At 41.6% G+C, this 27,948-nt stretch overlaps 1 protein-coding gene across 2 annotated transcripts in view; it reads right to left on the reverse strand.

The window, feature by feature from the left end:
* Positions 1-267: 267 nt before the first annotated feature.
* The window catches only part of TMEM259 (transmembrane protein 259), a 41,843-nt gene continuing 14,162 nt past the window's right edge, over positions 268-27,948 (reverse strand). For both annotated transcript variants that reach the window (XM_073594131.1, XM_073594122.1), the window contains exons 4-12: positions 17,124-17,235; positions 15,129-15,239; positions 13,292-13,414; positions 13,108-13,208; positions 10,838-10,895; positions 10,666-10,749; positions 10,450-10,582; positions 6,170-6,269; positions 268-5,180 (exon numbers count right to left, since the gene is read on the reverse strand). In XM_073594131.1, coding sequence (XP_073450232.1) covers positions 4,575-5,180; positions 6,170-6,269; positions 10,450-10,582; positions 10,666-10,749; positions 10,838-10,895; positions 13,108-13,208; positions 13,292-13,414; positions 15,129-15,239; positions 17,124-17,235 — 1,428 coding nt within the window. In that variant the 3' untranslated portion in view covers positions 268-4,574. The remainder of the gene's footprint in view (positions 5,181-6,169; positions 6,270-10,449; positions 10,583-10,665; positions 10,750-10,837; positions 10,896-13,107; positions 13,209-13,291; positions 13,415-15,128; positions 15,240-17,123; positions 17,236-27,948) is intronic.

Consider the following 27,948-nt stretch of genomic DNA (forward strand, 5'->3'; position numbering starts at 1 on the left):
GTGTGATATAGATACACACATACATACATATATACATTATATATATATATATATATATATATATATATATATATATATATATATATATATATATATATATATATACACACACACATATACATACACACACACACACACATATGTATATACACACACACACACACACATACACTATAGTTTATTTGGATACGGCCACAAGAACAACATGAAATCACACAGATTGCTTGCATTGGAAACCCTCTACTGGTAAGATAAATGCACACCACGTTTCAGATAGAATATTTATTATCATATATACAAACACCATTTATCACTTTTATGAGGTACAGTTATATAGATTGTTGGGTGCTGCGCTCAAAATCGATCCCAGTATGTACTCAGTCCACTGAAATTAAAAACAATAAGCCCACTCCAGGCTGTGCATAGGGAAAGTTGCTGCATCCAGATTAATTATCCACAATTATGCAATCATTCACTCAGTCTGCAGCAGCAAGGCTTGTCTCTGCCAACCACATCCTTAAAAACAAAATATATCTGCTATGGGTCAAAGACAAAATTGTCACTGTATGCCTCTATTTTTAGCAAAGCCTGATCAGAGTCAAAGACTCAAGAGGAACCACATCTTACCTAACTCTGCAGACATACATCATAAAGACAAAATAAGAATGTTAGAATGCCAATCAGGTCACAAGTTCAGCAAAACTTCAAAAGATCACACTTATAAGATCCCTCCACCTACAAATTTAACTTGGTTTTGGTTACATTTCCTTGTGAACCAGTTGGAAGTTGGTCCTCAACAACCACATGTATGCATCAAAACTTTCACCTTATCCATGATATTTATTTAGATGTGCATATGGGTAAGCAAATAACGCTAAAAGTGACCCCCAAAGTAAAAAAAAAAAAAAAAAAGAAAAAAAAAGAAGAATTAGTTACATCATCACTGTTAAGAAGGTTAGGGACTGTCACTTTTTCCAGGAGCAGATTTTTCCTCGATGCTGGTCTGGCAAAACCATTTAAAAAGAGTAACTCCATTTTTGTTGAGAGAAAAAAAAAAAAAAAAAAAAAAAACCACCACTCCCCTCTGGGTGATCCATGTACTTTGTAAGGATTTTAAACAAACTTTGTTGCAGGGTCCTACCTTTTGTTGTTCTGAAGAAATAGCGGGTTGTTTGTGTCCATGTCCAAAGTGAACCTGTATGGGAGCGATTTTATAGTTATCAGCTGCTGCACCTGCAGGGCTCTAATAAGGAAAGTGGCAGGGTCTACATCTCTTTAGATGGAACTTCCCTTTTTGGGAGCATCTCACCAAAAATGCAATTTTTGCTATAGGGGATGCTCAAAATTGAATTTGTATCTTCATGCAGACTTATGGGAAAATCAGTCCGCCAAATCACAGAAGCAGGAAACGACATATCTAGGCGGTGCACTATCCGTGTACAGAATGCCTCCAGGTAGCCATATTGCATTTTGCAGAAAATTACAGTGATGCAGATTGAAAAGGAAATGTTTAATAACATTCAATGAAAATAGGACTTGTGTTGCAATTGCATACGCTATATTATTTGCTAATTTTTTTCCACACAAATGTGGAGTTACCCTTTAACGGATTCAATAAATGAAGGTCAAGTTCAGGCGGCTTTACCAAAAACAGTCAGGTCACAGAGAGTAAAAGGAGGGAAATACTTAACTTTTATAGAAAAATTCCACTCCATTCCCTTGCCTGTGCCAGTCATGTGACCTAATGCCTATTCAGTAGGAAAAGGGTAGAATAAAGCTGGCCATACATTGATCAGTTGTTTTTGAACAGCAAACAGGCTGATTGAAGAAAAAAATAAAAATAAATAAAATTTAAACAGATTGCCCCCATTTGGGCTGGATGGGGAAATCCTTCCCGCTGTATTATTTTATTCAGACGGTGGGACTCCTCTGCTGTCAGAGTACACTAATCAGTGCTGCAGAAAATTGGCTTCTCTCGAACGGGAATACATGAATCGAAATTCGGCCATTCCTTGCTGAGCCAGCCAAATTTCCATTTATGGCCAGCTTTAATCAAATTAAACTCTGAACCTCCTCTTTTTGCAGAAATCAGTTGAGCAAATTTCTAAGTTATTGGTCACATAAATCACAACTGAGGGAGCTCAAAGCAGCATTTCCTCCAGGAAGGGCAAGCATTCTAACCTTTCCAATATTCTATTTCTATTAACATAGCTTTACATTTTCATCTCAGCATAGGGCTCTTTAACTAGTATTGGTAAAGGGTTTATAATAGCAGAGAATTGCACTATATCTCACATGTCCAAACTTTAAACTTTCTGCACAAAAACAGCAGAAGCCTTTGCCGAGAAGCACATATCACAAAAAAAACACTTAAATCTATCAAATATCAGCCAGGTCACAAAATGTGTGGATTTTGCACTGTCAGGGTTTAAAAATTTTATTTCAGTTGGGAGTTTTTATTCAACATTTTTTTTTTTTTTTAAGTTTAAACTACTTTATTTGCTTTTGTAGCAGAGTCTCTTTTGCAGATTCTGCAGTTACACAAACCAAACTGAGGTCCTAAGGCCAACCACAATTGTATCGAAATGCAGCTGGTTCTATCAATCGACTTCAGCAAAATCAGACTGATGGGTTTTTTCATACCATCACTGCTGCAGCTATAGCGATCATTGTAATCTGAAACCTTCCACTGTCAGAAGGAGGATTCCCTCACCCGTGGTTGAAGGAAAGAAAATTGCATAATGTATGGCCAGCCTAAGCCTTTGAGCTACCCAGAACTTAAAAAAAAAAAAAAATAAAATAAAATAAAAAGAAGGTGGTGGTGACGGCTGGGGGGCAAATGGGGGAGCTGGGCTTGAATTATATTTGTGAACCCAACGTAAAATGTACTTTATTTAACATATCATACATCAAATGACTCTTGGCAAGGAAATCAACATAAGCGCAGTGTGACATAATTTGCATAAAATTAAATACGGTATTTCTTTAGGGATCCTTTTTTTGGCTTAATTACAATATTGCACTGGGCCAGAAAATAAAAAATAAAAAAAACTGCAGCAATAAGGGACGAAATACAGGAAATTTTAAGACTAGAAAAAAGGTACATAAAAAGGTTGACAGCCCATTGTGTTCCAATTATAAATTAAAGACAATTAAACTATTTAATTACATATCAGAAGAAAGACAATAAAATAATGGTGTTACTACAGTCACTTGTGAGTCCTAATTACAAATTACTCATCAAGGCTTTTAACAAAGTTGCTTTTTGAAGAAAACCTATCCATTGCTATAAGCAGCTCCCAATATGAATAGGACAGAGTCAAATTCTCTCCCAATTTTGTGCCCTTGACAGTTGTGATGGCAGCTTTTTTGCAGGGAAAAAGGAGGTGGACTTTACACTCCGCAATGTTTTCTTAGTGTTCAAAGTTCCGCCAAATTGTCAGTGTTGGAGGGCAGAAAAATTCATTTTGGCCCCATGTCAAAACTGCATACGGATTTCATCAGAACTGCTAATCTGCTATTATGAATACAGCTATAGTCTGCAGCAAGCCAATATGTTTGTTTTATATCGTCTTTTCTATAGCACAAATAAGTGCATGTAAGTATACACTAACATACACAACATTTTATAGAATTATACAAAAAGTGCAAGATAAGAGAAAAACATATTTCACACATTTAGGATGATTTTATGGAACTGGAAGAAAGCAAACTGCAACGGTTACCAAAATTAACCAAATTCCTGCTATCTTTGCAGTGGTGGTGGTTAAAAAATTAAAGATCTGATTTGTTGTCTTGGCCAACACTGAAACTTTGCTATGCTTCACAGTTAAACAGCAGGCCTTTTTACAAACACAGGCCTTGTCTGCAGCCACAGATAAAAAGGCACATATACATAAATAGGTTGTACACCAGTTCTCCAGACTACATGGGACAACCTATTTTAACTCTGCAAATACACTTCTCCTTGCTTACACACTTACATTCCATTGAACTGTAAGCAGGAAATACGTGGATGTAGATCTAAAAACATCAGACTGAATCCAATCTTTAAAAAGTCCTAAACAAACTAACTAGATCACCCATGCTTTGCCTTTCTATTGTGGGGTAATCACAAACCTCATATTTTCTCTTCTTATAAAGAAATTAAACAGCAGCGGATCTAGTAATATACATTTTATGAAATACGACTGATGACTGATCATAGAAGAGCAGTTTAACATTCATAGGTAGGGAAGAGAGTGCACAACATATATGCCCACAAAATACCCTACATTAAAATGTTAGGGAAACATTACCCCTGCTCTATTATGCATCTGTATTTTCCCCAGATATAGCCTTTTTTGTGGCATTTAGCTTAAAACAGAATAAAAATGAAACTAAAGCAAATGCAGTCAAGTTTGAGTGCGTGTACACCAACACACGCATGCACTGGACTGAATGTGCAGCAGGCCCCTGACTCCAATAGCAGAGGAATAAATCTTCCATACAGCTCCTTGCTAGGGGGAAGTACATTTCTCCTAGTCCCCCACATGAAGGTTGTATGGAAAGAATATTTGGGACAGAGACTCTGTTCAGGAGTCCACAGCAATATGCTCTGTATCATGCGCATTTGGCTGTGGAGCACTAGCTTCTGTTAGCGGTTGTGATGAGAAATTGTTTTGCTCTGAATTATTGTCGCTGGTATCTAAAAATCCTGAGTTACAGTCTGAGGGAAGGGATCCATTCTCCACTTTGGGTTCAATCAGTTTCTGGGGGTTGTTTCCAGGTGTATCAGCTGGCAACCTGGGAGGAGGATCCCCAGTCTGTGTCACCCCTGCAGTACTTTGTTCAGGAGGTTCACTGCAAGCAGCTTCTTGAGTTAACTCTTCAGACGGTGGCGCTATACCAGATGTACCAACTTCTATAGGTGATGTTTCAGCACTGCCCACGCTTGAGTTAGCATCAGTTAAAATCACGCCTACAGCACCCAAACTAGATGTAGTTGGTTGAAGGCCAAGCCCAGGGGCAGGAGGGGGGTTTACAATGGATGGCTCAGATGCAGTATTGTTATTTAGGTTATCTTGAAGGCTTGTCTGATTCTGACCTGCCTGCTGGTTCTGAAGGAGCATTTCCTGAATTCGTATCTGCTGGAGGATTGCAGGGAGTTCATAGTGATGGAAAAAATAGATCATTGAATGCTGGAAAGTAACAAAAAGAAAAATAAAAAAAAGTTACACATACAAAAAACTACTCCAGCTTCACTAAACCTGACATATGAGCAGTTTCCTATACCAATACTTACATTATAGAAGCAACCATTGCACAATCTATGAAAACAGTTCTAAATAGATTCCCAACTGTTCCTGGGAGCAGAGCCATAAACATAGAATTACAACTTCACCATGAAGACATTTCTACTGACCCACTCACAGACAATGAAGCCTGCAGTGGGCAGGGTCTGGAACACCCATTAGACTTTAAAACATGAGACAAAATGGTGTCCAGAAAACACCAGAATACTAGCAACAGGGCAAGGTTTGTAGCTGGGGTGGCCCAGTGTATTACAGCAATGCCTTCACAAAAGACAGTACAGTAGAACCTTGGTTTACGAGGGAATGCAATTAAAAAGAATTTTGAAAGACAAGCAACTTTTTTAAAAAAATCCTGACTCGGTTTGTGAGTGTTGTCTCACAAAACGAGCAGGATTCAAGCCAATGGGGTGTGCAGTACCGCATATGGCCAGAGGTGCGGGGGCATCGGTGACACTCGGAACAGTTCTGAAATACTCGGAATCACGAGGCTCTCCGGCGCCCCCCCCCACCTCTGACCACATGTGGTATTGCATGCAATAGACGTCAATGCGGAACAAATTATAACGAAGTAATAACAACGTAATCCAAGATTCCACTGAATAGGTCAGTGATGACGAAACTTGGCACCCCAGAAGTTTTGGAACTACATTTCCCATGATGCTCATGCACTCTGCAGTGTAGTTCGTGGGAAAAGTAGTTGCAAAACATCTGGGGTGCCAAGGTTTGCCATCACTGGTATAGGTTATTCCTCCTTAATCCTTATTATAGATTAATCTTCATTTTTGCCTGGACTGTATCTTTATCAAGTAGCATTGCAAGCTAGGACTGTATTTTGTAGTGTGTAGTGGCTGTGAAAACAGAATGTCATCTATTACCTGTATGAAAAGCCAGGATGTCACAAGTGCCAGGCTGCTGTACTGTCCATTGAAGCGGTAGTGGTAGGCATAAAATGCAAAGTGATACAAATAGAAAAACCTGTGGGAAAAAGAGTAATAAGAAAGTTCACACAAGAAACTATAAGCAGAAAACAGGATACACTCTTTCCTATCATTAAAGCATTTTCACTGGTTCATTATTTTAGATTTCAATTGGAGTCACTGCACTTCATTTTATAGTCTTACCTTTATTTTACTGGGAACCAAGCAATCAAACACCGCTGATCACGCGGTTCTCACAGCTCCGCGCAGAGAGCTGGTCAGTCCAGGCATGTGGGCGGATCCCGACTTCATTGTTACGATCTTGACTAAGGCTGGAGCGGTTCTGTGGCTTCATCCCACTGTATGCTGAAAACGGATCACAGGAGTGCAGAATAAGCTGCACTCCTGTGATCCACTCATTTGGCTGTACTTCTTTAACCAGTTGCCTCCCGCCCACCGTCATATGACGGGGCACAGAACGGCCACTCTCGTGTACCGCGGCGATCGTGGCCGCACCGTGTTGCTAGGACACGTTGCGACGCCGATCGGTGTAAAGAGCCATGTCCGCGGCTCTTTAACCATGTGATCGGCTGTGTCCGATCACAGCCAGTCACATATAAACACGGAGATGTCGGTAATCGGCTCTCCTCACCTCACACTGACAGAGTGCGAGCAGAGGAGAGCCGATCAGCGGCATCTCCTCACAGGGGGACAGCTAGGGAAGTAATCAGGGCACTGATCATCAGTGCCCTAATTGCAAGATATAAATAAAGTGCCACAAATAAAGAAAAAAACATGCCCACCAATGCCAGCATACAGTGCCCACCAATGCCAGTGATCAGAGCCCACCAGTGGCAGCAATCAGTGCCCATTAGCCATGCCAGTCAGTGCTGGTAATTAGTGCCGCCTATCAGTGCTGCCCATCAATGCCGCCCATCCATGCTGACCAGTGCCGCCTCTCAGTGCCCGCCACTGCCACCTATCAGTGTCCACCAGTGCCGCCTATTAGTGCCCAGTGCCACCTAACAGTGCCCATCAGTGCTCATTAATGCCACATATCAGTGCCACCTATCAGTGCCCATAAGTGTGGCATATTAGGGCCTCCTCATCAGTGCCACCTCATAGGTGCCCTTAAGTGCCACCTCATCAGTGCCACCTCATCAATGCCCACCAGTGTCCATCAGCGCACATCAGTGAAGGCGAAAAATTACTTAGTTACAAAATTTACTGACAGAAAAAAAGTAAAAACTATTTTTTTTCAAAATTTTTGATCTTTTTTTTTTTTTTGTAAAAAAATTAAAAAACCCAGCAGTGATTACATACCAGCAAAAGAAAGCTCTATTTGTGTGAAGAAAATGATAAAAAATTTGTTTGTGTACAGTATAGTATGACCGCGCAATTGTCATTCAAAGTGCGACAGCGCTGAAAGCTGAAAAATGGCTTGGGCAGGAAGGAGGTGTTTGTGCCTGGTAGGCAAGTGGTTAAGAAGTCCTTTTTAGTGGTCCCCCAGGCATAAACAAACATTTAATCCTTGCAGTGTAGGGGAAACCGGCAAGGAAAAATGTTTTTGGTTTGGATTCAGGTTTAAGAGAACATGAGCTAGAGTCACCCGTTGCAGCGGGACTGTCCCCTCTGTGTTTAGATATAGACCTGTTGTGACCAAGTGGAGGTGATGCAATATGTTCATGATGCAAGGCAAGGTCTCAGGCAGTAGGTAGCTAATAAGGATCTGAAGGCCAGAGGTGACCAAAGCCATTGTAAATGGGCAGCAAGAACAGACCAGAAAACAGCATTACATGTGGCTCTTTTGCAAGCAAGAACGGCAGAGTTGCGATACGCCGTCGACACTGAATGGTGGGGAAAGAGTACTAGGATTTATTGTCAAAGCTTAACTGGACAATCAGAAAAAGGAAAGAAAAGTAACATAGGACTTTAATGGTTGCCATCTATAACCCCAAATAAAAGGAAGTGAATGAAATGAAAGTCTTCTGTGTGCAGGGCCAGGTACAGGAAATTGCTCCTTTAGGGGTTCCTATTAGTGCTGGGAAATGCATCACAATTAGTATCAAATCTCCTCTAACAATGACCAAATACAAAAAATGTAAATACCACAAAAATATATACACTCACCAGCCACTTTATTATTAGGTACACCTGCTCAATTGCTCGGTAACACAAATTGCTAATCAGCCAATCACATGGCAGCAACTCTAAATATATTTAGGCATCTAGATGTAGTGAAGACCACTTGCTGAAGTTCAAATCAAGCATCAGAGTGGGGAAGAAAGGTGATACAAGTGTCTTTGAACGTGGCATGGTTGTTGGTACCAGATGGCTGGTCTGAGTAATTCAAAAACTGCCGATCAACTGGGATTTTCATGCACAACCATCTCTAGGGTTACAGAGAATGGTCAGAAAAAAAGAAAATATCCAGTGAGCGTCAGTTGTGTGGACGAAAATGCCTTGTTGATGTCAGAGGAGAATGAGCAGATTGGTTGAAGATGATAGGCAACAGTAACTCAAATAACCACTCACTACAACCAAGGTATGAAGAATACCATCTCTTTACCTAGTGATCTGGCCAGCAAGTCTGTTTTTTTCAGGTTTTTTTTTCAAAACAAGCTCTCCCACAGATGTAGCAGTTAGAGGAGTGATACAAACCACTGACAGGAGTGCCTACAATGATCAGCTTTTATTTATATAAAAGCTTTATTTTAAAAGGAAAAAAAAATGCTGTAACTGCCTATCAAGTGTGAGCTGGAACTTGTCTTCAAATTTGTTTCCCAATCTACTAGTACATCTAACACTCCCCTCCCTTCAGACAAGCAATGCTGCTGTCCAAAGGTACCCCCTGTGCTCCTTGATGCAAAGCAAAGGCACTCTAATAGAGGAGGTGTGTTACTGGCCAGATCAAAACAGAATGGAAAAAAAAAGGCTAAAACAATAAAAGAAATGCAGCCACTACATGGTTCTGTGCTATTATTGATTGCCGCAAAGATAGCGATAAGCTAGATAAGCTAAAGCAAAGGTAAGCTGGGCGACAGGACAATTATGGTGTATGGTTCCCCAAAAGTGTGCACCTCTCCATAACTACCACTGCTTCTGGGAATGCAGCAATGTCAGCCTCCAGTGCTGCATGGGAGCCTCAGCTATGACAAACAACAGCCACCTCCACAGGTTCTCTTTAAAGCTGTTGCTAAACTAGTACAGCGATACCTCAGTTAACGAACCTGATTCATGAAATGACTTTTCCCATAGGGTTCAATGTAAATTAGGTTAATCCGTTCTGAACTTTTTTTGTTTTTATATAAAATTATGAAATGTATGTATGTACAGCACAAAAAAAAAAAAAAAAAGGAATTACATACTACCTTTAAAACACCCTATATATAGCTCCTCTAATCCTTGTTTGAAAAAATCACCAACCCAAATTTAAATGACTAATCTAGGGGCCAGAAAACAGCACTGGGAAAAGATCCAGGAAAAGATTATCTGAGGGCATGATAAAGTTGTAGAAGTCATATGAACTTCTTTTTCATGATTCCCAATCAAGTGAGCCCACCCTCATAGTAGTCGGGGGGGGGGGGGACCCCCTATCCGAGTGGACAGGCTCGCCTAAGACATTCATCTTGCACTGCTCTTCTCAATATGAACATGTCAGAGCAGGGAAGATGGCCACCGCTCATGTACCAAAGCAAATTATTGTGAACTTTTCTGTTCGTGAACTGAGGTATCTCTCTATTAAAATAATTGTACATAAAAAGGTACATCACATTGTCAGTAACTTTTTTTCAATCGGCTCTGCCCTTTGTATTTGAAATGTTGGGCGCTAACTGCATACACAATTACAGTTTGAAACGTTCTCTGAAAAAGAGTGATGAGGTCTGAAATGAATAGGGAGCAAAGAGGAGAGTATTATTCATCTGGTTACTCTCCCTAGAGTGTAACGCATTTTCCTGCAATGAACTGGTCAAGATTTATCCACATAATTAGACACATAATGCAGTGCAGTTGACTAAAATGGAGATTTGTGCATATGTTATGGTAAATGTCACATTAATATAGCCCTCGGTAGCATTTATACAGCTAAATACAGTTTCAAAACCAGTGACTGCAGATTTCTGCTCCCAACAATTATGCTGGGCAAACACTAGATAAGATGCAAGGCTACATATAAAGCAAAGTTCTTGGTAAAAAAAAAAGAAAAAAGTCTATTGCATTAGATTGAAGTAACTGACCTGAGCCAGTGCCTTTTGCTGGTGTTGGTGTGGCAGCAAATAGCATCATACTGATCAGCAAGCCACACAATGAGAATAATGTAGAAGGCCGTAGTTGTGTCATTAAAAAATTCAGACATAATGGCTTCCATTCCTGTTTGGCAAGATAAGATTTATAAGTACAGGTCTACTGACAATTGACCAAAAAAGAATCAGGATATTAAGCAGACCACTTACCTACAAGTGCCAGGATCACAGTGAGCAGCGGAGCTGCTGGGAATGCAATACTCATATTCATCTCCAACATCTGCAGAAGGTCAACTGTGTAGAGACAGGAAAAATGCACACAGGTAAATAACAATGGTGAGATGAAAAAAATGCAACAATGATAAAAGAAAAAGGCTCTTACCAATGAAGACAAATATTTGATGATGAGAATACCGTAGGAGCATGGAAACTGAGAGAGTCTAAAGAGGAAGAGAAGTACACAATTTAAAATGAATAACACATTTAACATTTCAGACTGGACTTTTTTTTAATGAAACTGGACAATCTTATATAATTTAAATTAGGTCCAAAAAGCATTTTTTATTTTCAGCCAGTCACTAGTTGACACTGGGATAATTGGCCACTGTTGCTACCAATGCATATTAGAACATTGATTTTCACTGTCTTCTAGTTGAAAAGACTGTACCCTAGTAAATTCTGTGTCTGTGTCCCTATGCACTTCTAGGAAAGTTAAGTAGACGGTACCCTTTATTTTTTTTTTAAATCTTTAGGGATCTTCAGCAGATATATTTTAGTACATAAGCTCCTCCCACCACTCTGTAGAAACCTTATGCTGACAACAGATGGATCAAAATAAAGCTGGTTTAGCAGGGACCAGCTGAATTTCAATCCTTGTGTGGCCGCTCCTGCTTGACAGAAGTCAATCTAACGAACTTTCAAACAAGCCTGTTGGAAAAATTTTCCCTGATCAGCAGTTGCCATGGTTTGTGATATATAGTTAGTCAGGTTGAAAAAAAAAGACAAGTCCATCTAGTTTAACCAACCAATAATAAAAAAAATAAATAAAAAACCCCAAAAAACACACGTATAATGCATCCGTATACACAATCCTCCCACAGTTGATCCAGAGGAAGGCAAAAAACAAAAACAAAAAAACACAACAGCAAAGCATGATCCAATTTGCTACAGCAGGGGAAAAAATTCCTTCCTGATCCCCCGAGAGGCAATTTAGTTCTTTAAATTGGTTCTTAAGGAGCCTCCACCTTCCATATAGTCTGTCATTGGTTCCAACGTGGACCAAGACAGCTGGGTCATGCCCAGCCCCTCCCAGTAATTTATCAACACACATGATGAACCCTGGCACCAGGGAGACAGCAAACCATTTGGTTGAGGCGATCCTGGCGACAAATTATTCTATAAGTCCTTCTGATTATAAAATCCCCTATTACCACCAACGGTCTAGGCCTACCTGCACTACCCTCACCACCTCTACTAGATGAGCTGCTCTCCCAGCTGTTAGGGGTAGCAGTGACATCTAGGGCTGCCACCTCTGAGCTTGTAACCCCACACACACACACACACACACACACACACACACACACACACACACCCCTTCACCCAACTCTGTTAGGGTGCTCAAACCAAGGGCTGGCCTTCCTTTTCTTTGAGCTCCTGCCACTCCCTCTAACTACATTAACCCATCTTCCTATCTGATAATCCCAACTTGCCCCTCCACCCTCCCCATTAACCCTACTAGCCACCTGCCAATCTGCCCAGTGTTGCAATTTGCTCCTCCAAATCTTTACTATAAAACTAGCAGCGCTTTACCGCCGTTTTAGCGACGCTTTTAACCCCCACTAGCGGCCGCAAAAAGGGGTAAAAATCTCCCATGTTGCCATTTCAATAGGAAGGGCTTTTGGGAGCGGTCAAACAGCCCCAAAGATGCTGCTTGCAGGACTTTTTCTAACATCCTGCAAGTGCACCGCCCCAGTGTGAAAGCACTCAGGCTTTCACATTAGGGAGGTGTTTTTTAGGTGCTATTTTTAGCGCTAAAACACCTTCAGTGTGAAAGGAGTCTTAATGTGAGCTTCCAGAAGGGCAACCTGCTCACATCCGTCACAGCGGTATCCATCTTGGAGCTGTTGCTCCATTGTTGTTTACATGCGGCACACTGTGCACTGCACCAAACCTTCAATCTAATATCCCAGTTACAATAATATTATTACTATTATTTTTTATCCCTGATCTGCAGTTGCTAATAAGTATAATCTAATACTGGAAAGTCCCCGTTGTTAGAATACAATGTCTAAGACGCCAGGAATAGGCATTTTGTCCGCAGACTGAATGAAAAGAAAATTATCCATCTAAGGCCAGCCAATTTTTTTTAAAATGTAACTTTCATTATAGAGAAGGCAACGGCTAGATTAAAAACTCCCTTCCATGCCTCAACAGAAATGACATGGAGACATTTTCAGGAAGAACTTGAATGTCAAAGATATACAAGTCACTGGGGGATTTAAGCTATCATTATGCATGAACATGTAAAGCATTCCCTATCAGGGTACTAACTGTTTATTGAAAACGTCTTGCAGTAGGCTCCACACCCAAATGCACTTCTCTAAACTGGGCTTCTCATAAAATATGATGAAATAAATGAGAAAATCAACTCACAAATATAACCATGATAACAAAGGCAGCAAGATATGAAGTGCGAGCCATCCACATACTGACAAATCGATAATGTTCTCCTGACACCACATTTCTTAGGAAACCTAAAACAAAAATACATAATTTTAAAAATGTCCACAAGCCAATGCACAGCAATACGAATGGTCCACATATCTGCAATACACACCTTTGTTCTCCTCGTTTTCTGCCAAGGCTTTCACACTTGACATAAGAATATCATCATACCCAAGAAATTCGTCTAGCAGAAAACGACTAAACCTGTCTCCAAAGCACAAGTCTCGTGTTGGGTCTGTGAAGAACAATAAGCATTAGTTTAAAGCAAAAGGTTCACAATGTGTTGGTTGGAAGCCTATATATATATAGCCCTAGAGCTGCACAATTAATCGCTAAAAAAAATAAAAAAAAATTAAAAATTGTGATCTCGGTTCAACCCACCTCACGATCTTAATCTGTCATTTCCATGATTCTATGTAAACAGTGCAGAGCCTTCTCTGCTCTGAGCTGTCAAAAGAAAAAAAAAACAAAACTCAGCAGCAAATGTTTATCAACAGCGCTGAGGTAAAGAGAAACAATGTATCTCTTGGTTCTTTTAGATCAAAAAGGGATTAACTTCGGTCTACAAATGAGGGCAGTTTCACCACTTAAAGACTAAATCTTTTTTGACACTCGTTGCTTACAAGTAAAAATCTAAGTAATTTTCTAGCAAAAAAAATAAATAAAATACAGAACCCCCAAACATTATATATATATATATATATATATATATAGCAGAGACCCTATAGAATAAAATGGCGATCGTTGCAATATTTTTTGTCACACTGTATTTGCGCAGAGGTCTTTCAAAAGCACTTTTTGGGAAAAAATACACTTCAATGAATAGAACCATTTTAGAAAAATAATTACTATAAAATGATGATGAGCAGAATCTACATGTTAAATTAGAATATCCTGCAAATGTTTAAAAGAAGCATGGGATTTGGGATTTTTTTTTTTTTTTTTTTTAAAACATACTTGCCAAGCTGGATGCAGCATGGGTCCGATGTTGCATCTGTCCCCTGCCAGCTCCAACACTGAGAACTGAGCAGTCAAACACTGCTGATCGCTTGGTTCTCACAGCTCATGAGCTGGTGACAGTCAGTCACCGGCTCTCTGTCCCCCCCCCCCCCCATGCTCACTGGAGCACTGGGCTGTGGAGGGGGCACATGTGATCCGTTATGACCAGTAGGTTGACAAATTCAGTTGAGAGAATAAGCAGTGACAGTTATCATTCATGGCATGCCTTTAACGTAACTATTTTTGGAAACCGTTAAATGGATGGGTTTAGTTCTGCTTTAAGGGATTTTGATCAGTCACACACTGACAAGGTCACAACCAGATGAAGGCCAAAACCTGCCAATAAGAGGTAGAGAAAGGGCTACCAATTCCTTATCCATTTGAGACTTTAAAGAGGAAACTCAACCAGGGAAAAGTAAATGAAGTTTAAAAAGCAAAGTAATCCTTGTACAAGTCTAAATGTATCACTTCTACTTCCAATACAGTCTGTGCTTTTGTTCCTCTGCTACCCGCCTGTAAAGTTGCTATGCATTTTGAAGGACACCATGCCCCCGATTGTATTGATCACCCCCCCCCCCCCACCTCCTATTCAGGGCCCTTGACAGCTTATGGTACACTGTACATGCTTTCACATTGTTCTCAGCAAAGATGGTGTGTACCGACTGTTCTGGTGCCAAAGTGTCCCCCCATTGTATAGATGCAATCAGAGAGATAGAGATCCAGCAGCGGTGTAAAGAGTCTTGATTGATGAAAACGAAATCAAAAGAAAAATGTGCTACAAATATAGGTTTAGTTTTTTTTTTTACAGCAGAACTAAAATTAAAAAAAAAAAAAATACAGCCATCCTCCTAGGACACAAGTGAAAAACTGGTTTTACACCGACAGTGTGATCTGCAACTTGCTACACGAAGATACTGTGTTCTGCTTATTCTAGTCTATTTTTTACATACCAAGTGTCACCACCATAACAGGGATGTTGAGTCTTTGGCGTGTGCTTTGCGAGAGACGGAGAAATCCATATTCTAGTGAATATTCCACTATGTATTCTTCTTGTGGCCACACTAGGAAACAAAATATAGGTAAATTATCTCTGAAATGCCACTGTTGACCTCACTTTATAAAAAAATTGCAGTTGCTTGGTTGTCATGTTGACTCTTGCTTTGGGTCACTAACCCAGAAGTAGTGTAAAAAGAATGACTTGACTTCTCAAATTCTCCTAATTTGTGCACAGGTCAATGAAATCACTACTGAAAACAGAAAATACTATTACTAGTGGATCAGTACAACAGCCAGGTCGGTAGCATTTTAAAAGAAGGTTACAATGGCAACTTCCAGTTAACTCGGTAAATCAGTGACTTGGACCAAAACAAACATGCAGAAAATTACATCTGAAAAGCCTTAATTCCTGTTCTGAATATCTGGTCCAGAGCAGCGACACTAGTAGTAGTGAAGCCAGAGTTAGAATGACAGGCCCAGAACTTACACATGAGACAGTCTAACTGCAGGGCTCCCCCCCCCCCTGGCTTTTTAGTGCTCCTGGGAGCATCCAACCTCACTCCAGGCAGCCTGTCGAAGTCTGTGGCAGGCTGAGCTGGATGGCGTTGAACACTGCACAGAGTGGTATAAAGCACTGTATGGTTCAGGGATGAAGGTCTGGAAAGCAGAAGACCTGCATTCTAAACCTCCGTCCCTGCTGGTGTATACAGCAAATACTGCTTAACCAGCTTGTCAGACCTGCTGCACCTCAAAATTCATCCAAGCACTTGTTAGATGATGTTGTATGTAGTACTTTACACAGATCATTTAAATTAAGGGTTATCAAAGGACAAGAAGAAACATCAATAAAATCACGTACTGCCTACAGGATGCCATGCATTATGGCAAAAATTAGGCCCAGTTCAAAATTCACAACAGAGGAAGAAAACTTCCGTATGCAAATGTATTTGTTGGGTGCACACAATACTGTGCCTCATTCATATATGAGGTCCTTCATCAATTACATCACAAGTCTTCTTTGGATGCTATACAGTATCTCACAAAAGTGAGTTTTCCATTTCCCCAGAGACAACATCTGGATATGACGCTGAGCACGTGCACTCAACTTCTTTGGTCAACTAGGGCGAGGCCTGATCTGAGTGGAACCTGTTCTGTTAAACCGCTGTATGGTCTTGGCCACCATGCTGCAGCTCAGTTTCAGGGTCTTGGCAATCTTCTTATAACCTAGGCCAGTGATGGTGAACCTTGGTACCCCAGATGTTTCGGAACTACATTTCCCACGATGCTCCACTACACTGCAGAGTGCATGAGCATCATGGGAAATGTAGTTCCAAAACATCTGGGGTGCCAAGGTTCGACATCACTGGCCTATCTTTATGTAGAGCAACAATTCTTTTTTTCAGATCCTCAGAGTTCTTTGCCATGTTGAACTTCCAGGGACCAGTATGAGAGAGTGAGAGCGATAACACCAAATTTAACACACCTGCGACGTTGTAACACTAACGAGTCACATGACACCAGGGAGGGAAAATGGTAATTACATAATAGTAAAAATAATTACACCACTCTCATCTAGTCGCTATAGGCTAAAGCCTTGGAAAAGGTAAATATATTATCTAACCTTTTTCCCCGACCAGTGTCTTTTTATATTTTTGTGCAGCAAATTGGAAAAGGGGAGGGGCTTGGATAAGCGAACCTTGCTTTGCTTTAAACGCGTTTTATTTTACTTTAACTTGCACTGTTGTGATATAACTAAGATACATAAAAGAAAAATTTCTAAAACAATCCAATTTGTTTTCTTTTATTAAGCATTTGTGAATATGACTTCAGAATTTCCCATTTTTTGCCTTGAACAGCTTGTTCTTTCATTACTTCTTCCAAGAAGTTTTGACGCAAAAAAGCCACCATCCATTAAATAGTCTGTATCCAGCATTTCCAGGGATACTTACCTTTACTGGCAGCATCACTAAATGACAGGGCTTGGCTCTGATTGTCATTAATCTGTGTCACACTTTCAAGTGATGGTTTTAAGAACACTTTTGGTTCAATGTCAAGTTGAAACTGAAAAAGAGAAACATTAAATTTAAAAGCAATTGAAGCACAGTGATATTTTAAAGGCTGCTTCAATGTGATTAAAAGACATCTTTGGACAACCCTAACATTTTTTTCTCTAAGCATTTGTCATTTGAGGTCGCTTCTTTCTTTTTATATGGACTTTTATGTGTACTACTTTTTTTTTTAATGCACTGCACTATAATGGTGTGAACTACAGTGGGGACAGAAAGTATTAAGACCCCCTTCAATTTCTCACTTTTTTTATATTGTAGCCATTTGCTAAAATCATTTAAGTTCATTTTTTTCCTCATTAATGTACACACAGCACCCCATATTGATAGAAAAACACCGAATTGTTGACATTTTTTGCAGATTTATTAAAAAAGAAAAACTGAAATATCACATGGTCCTAAGTATTCAGACCCTTTGTTCAGTATTTAGTAGAAGCAACCTTTTGATCTAATACAGCCATGAGTCTTTTTGGGAAAGATGCAACAAGTTTTTCACACCTGGATTTGAGGATCCTCTGCCATTCCTCCTTGCAGATCCTCTCCAGTTCTGTCAGGTTGGATAGTAAATGTTGGTGAAAAGCTGGACCATTTTTAGGTCTCTCCAGAGATGCTCAATTGGGTTTAGGTCAGGGCTCTGGCTGGGCCATTCAAGAACAGTCACGGAGTTGTTGTGAAGCCACTCCATTATTTTAGCAGTGTGCTTAGGATCATTGTCTTGTTGGAAGGTAAACCTTCGACCCAGTCTGAGGTCCTGAGCACTCCGGAGAAAGTTTTTGTCCAGGATATCCCTGTACTTGGCCGCATTCATCTTTCCATCGAATGCAGCTAGTCGTACTATCCCTGCAGCTGAAAAACACCCCCACAGTATGATGCTGCCATCACCATGCTTCACTGTTGGGACTGTATTGGACAATTAATGAGCAGTGCCTGTTTTTCACTACACATACCGCTTAGAATTAAGGCCAAAAAGTTCTATCTTGGTCTCATCAGACCAGAGAATCTTATTTATCACCATCTTGGAGACCTTCAGGTGTTTTTTTTTTTTTTTTTTTAGCAAACTCCATGCGGGCTTTCATGTGTCTTGCACTGATAAGAGGCTTCCATCGGGCCACTCCGGCATAAAGCCCCGACTGGTGGAGGGCTGCACTGATGGTTGACTTTCTACATCTTTCTCCCATCTCGCGACTGCATCTCTGGAGCTCAGCCACAGTGATCTTTGGGTTCTTCTTTACCCCTCTCACCAAGGCTCTTCTCCCCAGATAGCTCAGTTTGGCCGGACGGCCAGCTCTAGGAAGGGTTTTGGTCGTCCCAAACGTCTTCCATTTAAGGATTATGGAGGCCACTGTGCTCTTAGGAACCTTAAAGTGGAGTTCCACCCAAAAATGGAACTTCCACTTTTTGGATTCCTCCCCCCCTCCGGTGTCACATTTGGCACCTTTCAGGGGGGAGGAGGGAGCAGATACCTGTCTAATACAGGTATTTGCTCCCACTTCCTGGCATAGCTCACTGCGGCGCTTGCGGTGACCTATGCCACTTCCGGCGCCTAGCCCATCCTCCCCCGCACGGCTTCACTTCCTTATTTCCTTACCGAGGATGGCGGCAGCAGCAGCCGAGAGCCGAAGGACGGATCGGCTGCCGACATCGCGGGCTCCCTGGACAGGTAAGTGTCCATATATTAAAAGTCAGCAGCTGCAGTATTTGTAGCTGCTGGCTTTTAATATTTTTTTTTCAGCGTACCTCCACTTTAAGTGCAGCAGAATTTTTTTTGTAACCTTGACCAGATCTGTGCCTTGCCACAATTCTGTCTCTGTGCTCTTCACGCAGTTCCTTTGACCTCATGATTCTCATTTGCTCTGACATGCACTGTGAGCTGTAAGGTCTTATATAGGCAGGTGTGTGGCTTTCCTAATCAAGTCCAATCAGTATAATCAAACACAGCTGGGCACAAAGGTGTAGAACCATCTCAAGAATGATCAGAAGAAATGGACAGCACCTGAGTTAAATATATGAGTGTCACAGCAAAGGGTTTAAATACTTAGGACCATGTGATATTTCAGTTTTTCTTTTTTAATAAATCTGCAAAAATGTCAACAATTCTGTTTCTGTCAATATGGGGTGCTGTGTGTACATTAATGAGGAAAAAAATGAACTTAAATGATTTTAACAAATGGCTGCAATATAACAAAGAGTGAAAAATTTAAGGGGGTCTGAATACTTTCCGTCCCCACTGTATGCCCATAGGATAAGATATGACAGATTTTGGACTGTCTATGCAGTGGGAATGCAGTTCAAAATGCATCCAACTACATCTGGTTTTGAGTGGGCCCTTAGTAGTCAGTGTATACCTGATCAGCAAGACTTCCACCAGCATACCATTATAAAACCCTGTACAGTCTACCCAGAACATACACTATATTACCAAAAATAATGGGACGCCTGCCTTTACACACACATGAACTTTAATGGCATCCCAGTCTTCGTCCGTAGGGTTCAATATTGAGTTGGCCCACCCTTTGCAGCTATAACTCTTCTGGGAAGGTTGTCCACAAGGTTTAGGAGTGTGTCTATGGGAAGGTTTGACCATTTTTCCAGAAGTGCATTTGTGAGGTCAGGCACTGATGTTGGATAGCCTCTGTCAGATTTGTTTTCCACTATCTGGGTCCCATTACGGAGATTTCCCTTCACTTTCTGTCCCACAGCCAAACCGAAAGAGAAGAAATCCCTGCAAATTAAGGGAATTCCTTGGGGACCTCCAGGTTACCAGAACTAGTGTCCCCATTGGAAGATTTCCTCTCTATTATCTGGGGACAACCCTAAATTTGTGATTTTCATTTACTTTCAATAATAATGGTAAATAGGACAAAGAGAGGGTGAATCTCCCTAACGGGGGCACAGACAGCAATAAAAAGTGACAGGGATTCTAATCCCTCTCCCCTCTATCCAAAACTTAAAAAAAAGTTTTGCCCAAGTGTGAGTGATCCAGTTAGAAATGATGAACACACATTTATATCGGTCAGGGTACAGTAGAGCACCAGAAACAAAGAACAGTAGAACACCTCAGCTACTTGTTACAGTAAGTAGGAGGTGGGAAGCAGAGGAAGTGATTATTACTTTTCACAGTTCTTCATGCAGTAAAAAAAAAAAATCTTTTATTTATTTTTTTTGAGATTTATCAAATTTGATTTAAAAAAATGCTTTTGGAGTAAAAAAAATAAAATTAAAAAAAAAAAAAAAAATCTATCTAAAAGACAGTTTTCTATTTAAAGTGGAGGGCTACCCTAAAAAAAAAGAAAAAAAATTAGCATGAAAAATCCTAAAAAAAAAAAAAAAAAAAAATGTGAAAAAAAAAATTGCGGCGATCGGTGGAGCGGTGTGTCAGTCTGACACACCGCTACACTGATCTTGGTAAAAAGCCTCCGGCGGGGGCTCTTTACCACGTGATCAGCCGTGTCCAATCACGGCTGATCACGCTGTCAATAGGAAGAGCCGTTGATCGGCTCTTCCTCACTCGCGTCTGACAGACGCAAGTAGAGGAGAGCCGATCGGCGGCTCTCCTGACAGGGGGGGTCTGCGCTGATTGTTTATCAGCGCAGCCCCCCCTCAGATCACCCCACTGGACCACCAGGGATGCCACTAGGACCACCAGGGAAGGGGCAACGTGGATGGCCAGGTATGTACCCCATGGCCATCCACATGTGCCCAATCTGTGCCAATCAGTGCCCACAAATGGGCACTGATTGGCACTATTATGTCAATGATATGCCCAGATCTGCCCAGCAATGCTTTATCAGTGCCACCTGTCAGTGCCACCTGTCAGTGCCCATCGGTGCCACCTGTCAGTGCCCACCTATCAGTGCCCATCAATGCCACACATCAGTGCCACACATAAGTACCCATCAGTGCCACCCATATATACCAATCAATGCCACCTACGAGTGCCCATCAGTGCCGCCTATGTGTGCCCATCGGTGCCACCTATGAGTGCCCATCAGTGCCGCATACCAGTGCCACCTATCAGTGCCCATCAGTGCCGCCTATCAGTGCCCATCATCAGTGCCCGTTAGTGCCACCTCATCGGTGCCGCCGTATCAGTGCCCATCAGTGCAGCCATATCAGTGCCCATTATTGAAGGAGAAAGCGTACTTATTTACAAAAAAATTTAACAGAAACAAAGAAAAACTTATTTTTTTTCAAAATTTTCGGTCTTTTTTTATTTGTTGCGCAAAAAATAAAAACCGCAGAGGTGATCAAATACCACCAAAAGAAAGCTCTATTTGTGGGAACAAAATGATAAAAAACTTGTTTGGGTACAGTGTAGCATGACCGCGCAATTGTCATTCAAATTGCAACAGCGCTGAAAGGTGAAAATTGGGCTGGGCGGGAAGGTGTCTAAGTGCCTGGTATTGAAGTGGTTAATGAAGTTCCTCTACCTATGGGTAAAGCAGGTATGCATGCAAAATGCAACAAAGATGCAAGGCCTGGTGGCATGAATGAAACATGAGAAGACTAAAGCCCCATACACACTATTAGATTTTCTGCAGACTTGTCTCAAATTTACCAAAACCATATAATATGAGGTCAAACCTTAAGAGTTTCAATTTGTATGCAATTAGGCAAGTCCTTGCACTACATGGTCTTGGTAAATCTGACAAAAATCTGCAAAAAATCCAATAGTGTGTATGGGGCTTAAGGATGGGCTCAGGCGTGTTTGCAACTCCACGTGCCCGTGCCCACCAGAAAGCTGACATGCTGCAGCGCTAATCACAGGCAGCAAGACATTTCCTGATCTGTGCAGCAGCAGATCATGAAATGTCTCACTGCTTGTGATTAGCACTGCGGAGTGTCAGCTTCCTGGTGGGTGCAGGCACGTGAATTGTGAATATGCCTGAGCTTATCCTTAGAGAAGACGTGCTGTGATGAAAGGACCATGTTTAACTTTCATCATAACTTTCAATGTTTAAGCAAATACAAGAATTTAAGAGCTGCACGATTCTGGCCAAAATGAGAATCTTGATTTTTTTTGCTTAGAATAAAAAGATCACGATTCTCTCACAATTCTCATGACGTAAAATGTTTCCCATTATACAAAAAAAAAAAAATTGGGCTAAGTTTACTGGTTAGTTTTTTTTTTTTTTTAATTCATTAAAGTGCAATTTTTTCCCCAAAAAATTGCATTTGAACCACTACTGCGCAAATACAGTGTGACAAAGAATTGCAACAACCACCATTTATTCTCTAGGGTCTCTCTCTCTCTCTCTCTCTCTCTCTCTCTCTATCTCTCTCTCTATATATATATATATATATATATATTATATAAAATTGTTGGGGGTTCCAAGTAATTTTCTAGCAAAAAAAAAATGATTTTAACTTGAAACCAGCAAATGTCAGAAAAAGGTTTAGTGTTTAAGTGGTTAAACTTCCCTCATTTTCACACCAAAGTGTATTCCTTTGATCTAAAGGACAACTTGTTACAATGTTTATACTTAAGGTGGCTTTAGCAGAGCAGAGAGAAGTCTCTACATAGAAAGAATCAGGAAATACTTTTTTCAAGATCGCAACAGGGAAAAAAAAAAAAAAAAAATCGTGATAACGATTCTCAACGATTATTTGTGCAGCTCTAAAGAATATGTAAATATAAGGTTATTGTTTTAATTAAATAAAAGAATTTGCACAGTTCTCCAACTATGTGTGATTGACCTAAAAATCAGTTACCGATATCGCTGTTTTACTAACCTGACAGCTTATTATTCTATATAGAAAACTACCAGCAAGAATGAGTCCTTACATTTAAAGAGCACCTGTCATTTCAGATCCATCATGGCAGCGCCTGTTACTCACCTGCATCCACTCACCTGCTGTTGCCATGTCCCTCACCTTGTTGCGTCACTGCCGCATCACCAACCATCCCATTAAAGTGAATAGGACTGTCGATGAGTCAACAGCGGGTCAGAAGAGGAGCTGCTGCGGGACATAGATGACCGTAGCTCTTTAAAAATTATGATTTAAATCAAGCTTTTTTACTAGTGATTAAATCATGATTTAAATCAAACCCACTCTGCACTAATCTAAGCTGAATTTTAAAGTGGGGTTCCCATTTTAAGAAAAAAATAATTGGACACTTACCTGTCCCAGGGTCCAGCGATGCGGGGGATCGAAGCCCCGCTCGTCCCCCCTCCGCTCGGCGGCGCCCGCATTCTAACTGTGGGAGCCCGGCTGTGGCTTCACAGCCGGGCACCCATTGCACATGCACGAGCCGCGCGCTGTCACTGGCCCCGCAATCATCTGGGACCAGTCACGTGTCCCAGATGATTGCCTAGAGGGAGGGGAGAGAGGTGATCTCCCTTCCTGCGCTGAGGGAAGTGACGTCAGGAGCACAGGCACCGAAGGAGGCAGACTACGAGGGACCCCCTAGCAACAGGCATTTAGAGGCGAGTAAAAAAATAAATAAATAAATAAAATAATTTTCTCCAAATGTTTTTTTTAAACTCATTACTAATTTTTTTTTTTTTTTTTTCGGGTTGGAACTCCACTTTAAGTTTGTGCTTATATGAAGGCTTTATGTACACTAGAAAGCTAACTGCTTTAGAAATGCTGGACAAAAAAAGCTAATGTGTTAGAATTTTTTTGCTGGCGTTTAGCAGTGTTTAACCTAGTGAGTAAGCTATGTTTAGTAGCTTCAGCATTGAGGAGTGGGGCGCCCCAACAATGGGTCATCCTTGCTGACGACAGAATATAATCAAAATAGCCGGCATTAAAAAAAAAAAAAATAAAATAAAATAAAATAAAATAAATAAATAAAAGTGGGGGCCCTCTCCCAACCCATACCAGACACTTTGGTATGGATTGGGACCTCACACAAAAAAAGAAAACCCAGCAGGGATGAGTCGTTGGTTGCAAGGATGCCAGCGGGTGATGGCTCTTAACCACTTGCAGACTGCCTAACGCAGATATACTGCCCCAGAATGGCACGGGCAGGCAAAATCACTGGCATTGGTGTCAGTTTGTGACAGTAATAAGTGGTAGGGCAGTTAGTGTTAGCCCCCTTTAGGTCTAGGATACCCCCCTCACCAAGGTTTAACCCTGTGATCACCCCCCGTCGCCAGTGTCACTATGCGATCATTTTTCTGATCGCTGTATTAGTGTCACAGTTGACGCTAGTTAGGGAGTTAAGTATTTAGGTTCACCGTCAGCGTTTTATAGCGTTAGGGACCCCCATATACTACCTAATAAAGGTTTAACCCCCTGATTGTCCCCTAGTTAACCCTTTCACCAATGATCTCTGTATAACTGTTACGGGTGACGCTGGTTAGTTTGTTTTTTATAGTTTCAGGGCACCCGCCGCTTATTACCTAATAAAGGTTTAACCCCCTGATCGCCCGGTGGTGATATAAGTTGGGTTTTAGGGTCAGCGTTGCCCCAGGCAGCGTCAGGTTAGTGCCAGTACCGCTAACACCCACGCACGCAGCATACACCTCCCTTAGTGGTATAGTATCTAAATGGATCAATATCTGATCTGATCAGATCTATACTAGCGTCCCCAGTAGTTTAGGGTTCCCAAAAACAGTGTTAGCGGGATCAGCCCAGATACCTGCTAGCACCTGCATTTTGCCCCTCGGCCCAGCCCTGCCCAGCCCACCCAAGTGCATTATCGATCGATCACTGTCACTTACAAAACACTAAGCACACATAACTGCAGCGTTCGCAGAGTCAGGCCCGATCCCTGGGATCGCTAACAAATTTTTTTGGTAGCGTTTTGATACAGTCGCTAACAGTCAGGAGCTTTTTTGCCTGTGAGTCTCACTAGTGTACCACTAAATTTAGAGCCCAAAATGGCAAATCGAAGGTACACTAGTGAAGAGGCCTACACGTTTCTGAGCATGACAGATAGTGAAGAGGAAGTCACTCATCTGTCAGATTCAAGCTCAGAATACGATCCTGTAGACGACAGCGGCTCCATGACAGATAGCTCTGACAACGGAGTTGTGGTCCCTGCCAAGGTCAGGCGTACCAGACCCCGAACTTCTGTCGTTGATGTGCAAGAACCGCAGGTCCCTCGTATGGAGTAGAGCAGTACTAGCGCCGCTATTTCTTCTGGTGAACTGGCAAGCGCCAGTGGTCTAGTACACCCTGGTCGTACATCCAGCACTGCAGTATCACGTGGTGACGTGGCGAGTCACATAAGTGTAGTTCAAGCTGGTGAGGTGGCAAGCACAAGTAGTGTCCCGCTGCCACCAAGAAGACGAACACAGGCCCGTCGTGCCCATAGTGCCCTTCCTGCTGCATTCGCCAATCCGAATTGGGAACCCACCACTTCTGCAGCACCCGTACTTCCCCCATTCACTGACCAACCCGGCATTCAGGTGGAAACAGTTGATTTAACGTCACTTTGATTTTTATTCGCTGTTTTTCACCGAAGATCTCTATAGATCTATTGTGGACCAAAGCAATTTGTACGCTGGTCAACACATCGCCATTATTCCCCAGTCCTCCCTTGCCAGAGATTGGAGACCAATTACGGTCTCCGAATTTAAGCTCTTTCTGGGCCTTTCCCTTAACCTGGGCATAACTAAAAAGAATGAGTTGCGGTCATATTGGTCCACTGACCCAATTCATCATATGCCCTTGTTCTTTGCCTCCATGACCAGGGCACAATACGAGCAGATCTTGCGGTTCATGCACTTCAATGACAATGAACTCTGTCGTCCTCATGGAGACCCTGGATACGATCGGCTCTACAAAATTCGGACCCTCGTAAACCACTTCAACTAACGTTTTGAAGACTTGTTTACTCCCCATCAAGTTGTCTGCATTGAGGAGTCCCTGATTAAATTTTCTGGCCGCTTGTCATTCAAACAGTACCTTCCCAGCAAGCGTGCCAGATACGGGATCAAGATGTATAAGCTCTGTGACAGGGCCACAGGCTATACATGTAGTTTTATGGTTTACGAGGGAAGAGATAGTCACGTAGAGCCGAACTTCCCTGACTACATAGGAAGCGCTGGCAAGATAGTGTGGGACTTGGTGTCACCCTTATTCGGAAAGGGGTACCAATTATATGTGTACAATTATTACACGAGCGTACCACTTTTTAGTCACTTGTTTGATCAGCAGATCAGAGTATGTGGCACCGTGCGACCTAATCGCCGGGGCTTTCCCCAGCGGCTTGTAGATTCCCGTCTTAGGCTGGGGGAGAGAGCCTGCTTGCAGTGTAATAATTTGCTCGCTAAGAAGTGGAGGGATAATAAGAATGTTTTCGTTCTTACCTCCCACTACGGTCCAAATTATTACGGCGACTGGTGTAGTGGAGAAACCCCTCTGTGTCCACGAATATAACCAAAATATGGGAGGGGTGGACCTCAAAGACCAGTTGTTGGCGCCGTACCTAATTGCCCATAAGGCCAGACTCTGGTACAAGAAAGTGTCTGTTTATTTATTTCAATTGGCTTTGCTGAACGCTTATGTGCTACACAGAGCTTCAGGACGGACTGGATCCTTCCTTAAATTCCAGGAAGAGATCGTCAAAGCCCTTCTGTTTCCAGGTGGTGCTCCACCTCACCTTTCCAATCCAAATGCAGTAAGCCGCCTGCACGAGAGGCATTTTCTTTATGTCCTCCCGAGTACCCCTACCCAACGAGCCCCCCAAAAAAGATGTCATGTCTGCAGCAAGCGCGGATATAGGCGTGACACTCGCTATTATTGTCCCTCCTGTCCTGACAATCTTGGTCTTTGCATTGGTGAATGTTTTGAACGCTACCATACACTAGTTGAGTATTAGCATAGGGTACAGCATTGCACAGACTAGGCACACTTTCACAGGGTCTCCCAAGATGCCATCACATTTTGAGAGACCCAAACCTGGAACCGGTTACAGTTACAAAAAAAGTGTAAAAAAACAAAAACAAAAACAAAAAAAACCCCACAAAAAAATAAATAAATAAAACAAAAAAACAAAAATAGTTGTTTTATTGTTCTCTCTCTATTGTTCTGCTCTTTTTTACTGTATTCTATTCTGCAATGTTTTATTGTTATTATGTTTTATCATGTTGTTTGCTTTATAGGTATGCAATTTTTTTTATACTTTACTGTTTACTGTGTTTTGTTAGCCATTTTTTTGTTTTCAGGTACGCCATTCAGCTGCAGAGCAGATTTATCTTGACAGCAACAGCGTTTGCTCCCACGATACATAAAGCCGTGACTCCAGCGATGTCGGAGGTGATTTCACAAAAAAAAAAGAGCATATATGCCGAAGCATGAGGGCAGCGGGGCGGAGGAGCGATTTGCTCCTACCTTTTGGGGCGGATGCCCCTATGCTTCGGCATATATAAACGGTGCATGTATGCCCATCATTAGAAGTGGGTGGATGAAGGGAGGTATTCTAATGGTGGGTATACCCACCGATCAATCTCTTTTTTTCGTTCAGCCCACAGGCTGCATGAAAAAAAAGTTTACAATATATGCCCAACAAGGACCAGCAACGTACTGGTATATTGCTGGACTTTGAGTGGTTATACCAAAATGATGCCTGCAGGTTTAGGTATCATCTTAGTATCATTCTTTTCAGCCAGCGGTCGGCTTTCATGTAAAAGCAATCCTAGCAGCTAATTAGCCTCTAGACTGCTTTTACAAGCAGTGGGAGCGAATGCCACCCCCCACCGTCTTCCATGTTTTTCTCTGGCTCTCCTGTCCCAACAGGGAACCTGAGAATGCA

Source organism: Aquarana catesbeiana, linkage group LG01 (genome assembly GCF_042186555.1).
Source record: "Aquarana catesbeiana isolate 2022-GZ linkage group LG01, ASM4218655v1, whole genome shotgun sequence".
In the NCBI taxonomy this organism is placed as follows: Eukaryota; Metazoa; Chordata; class Amphibia; order Anura; family Ranidae; genus Aquarana; species Aquarana catesbeiana.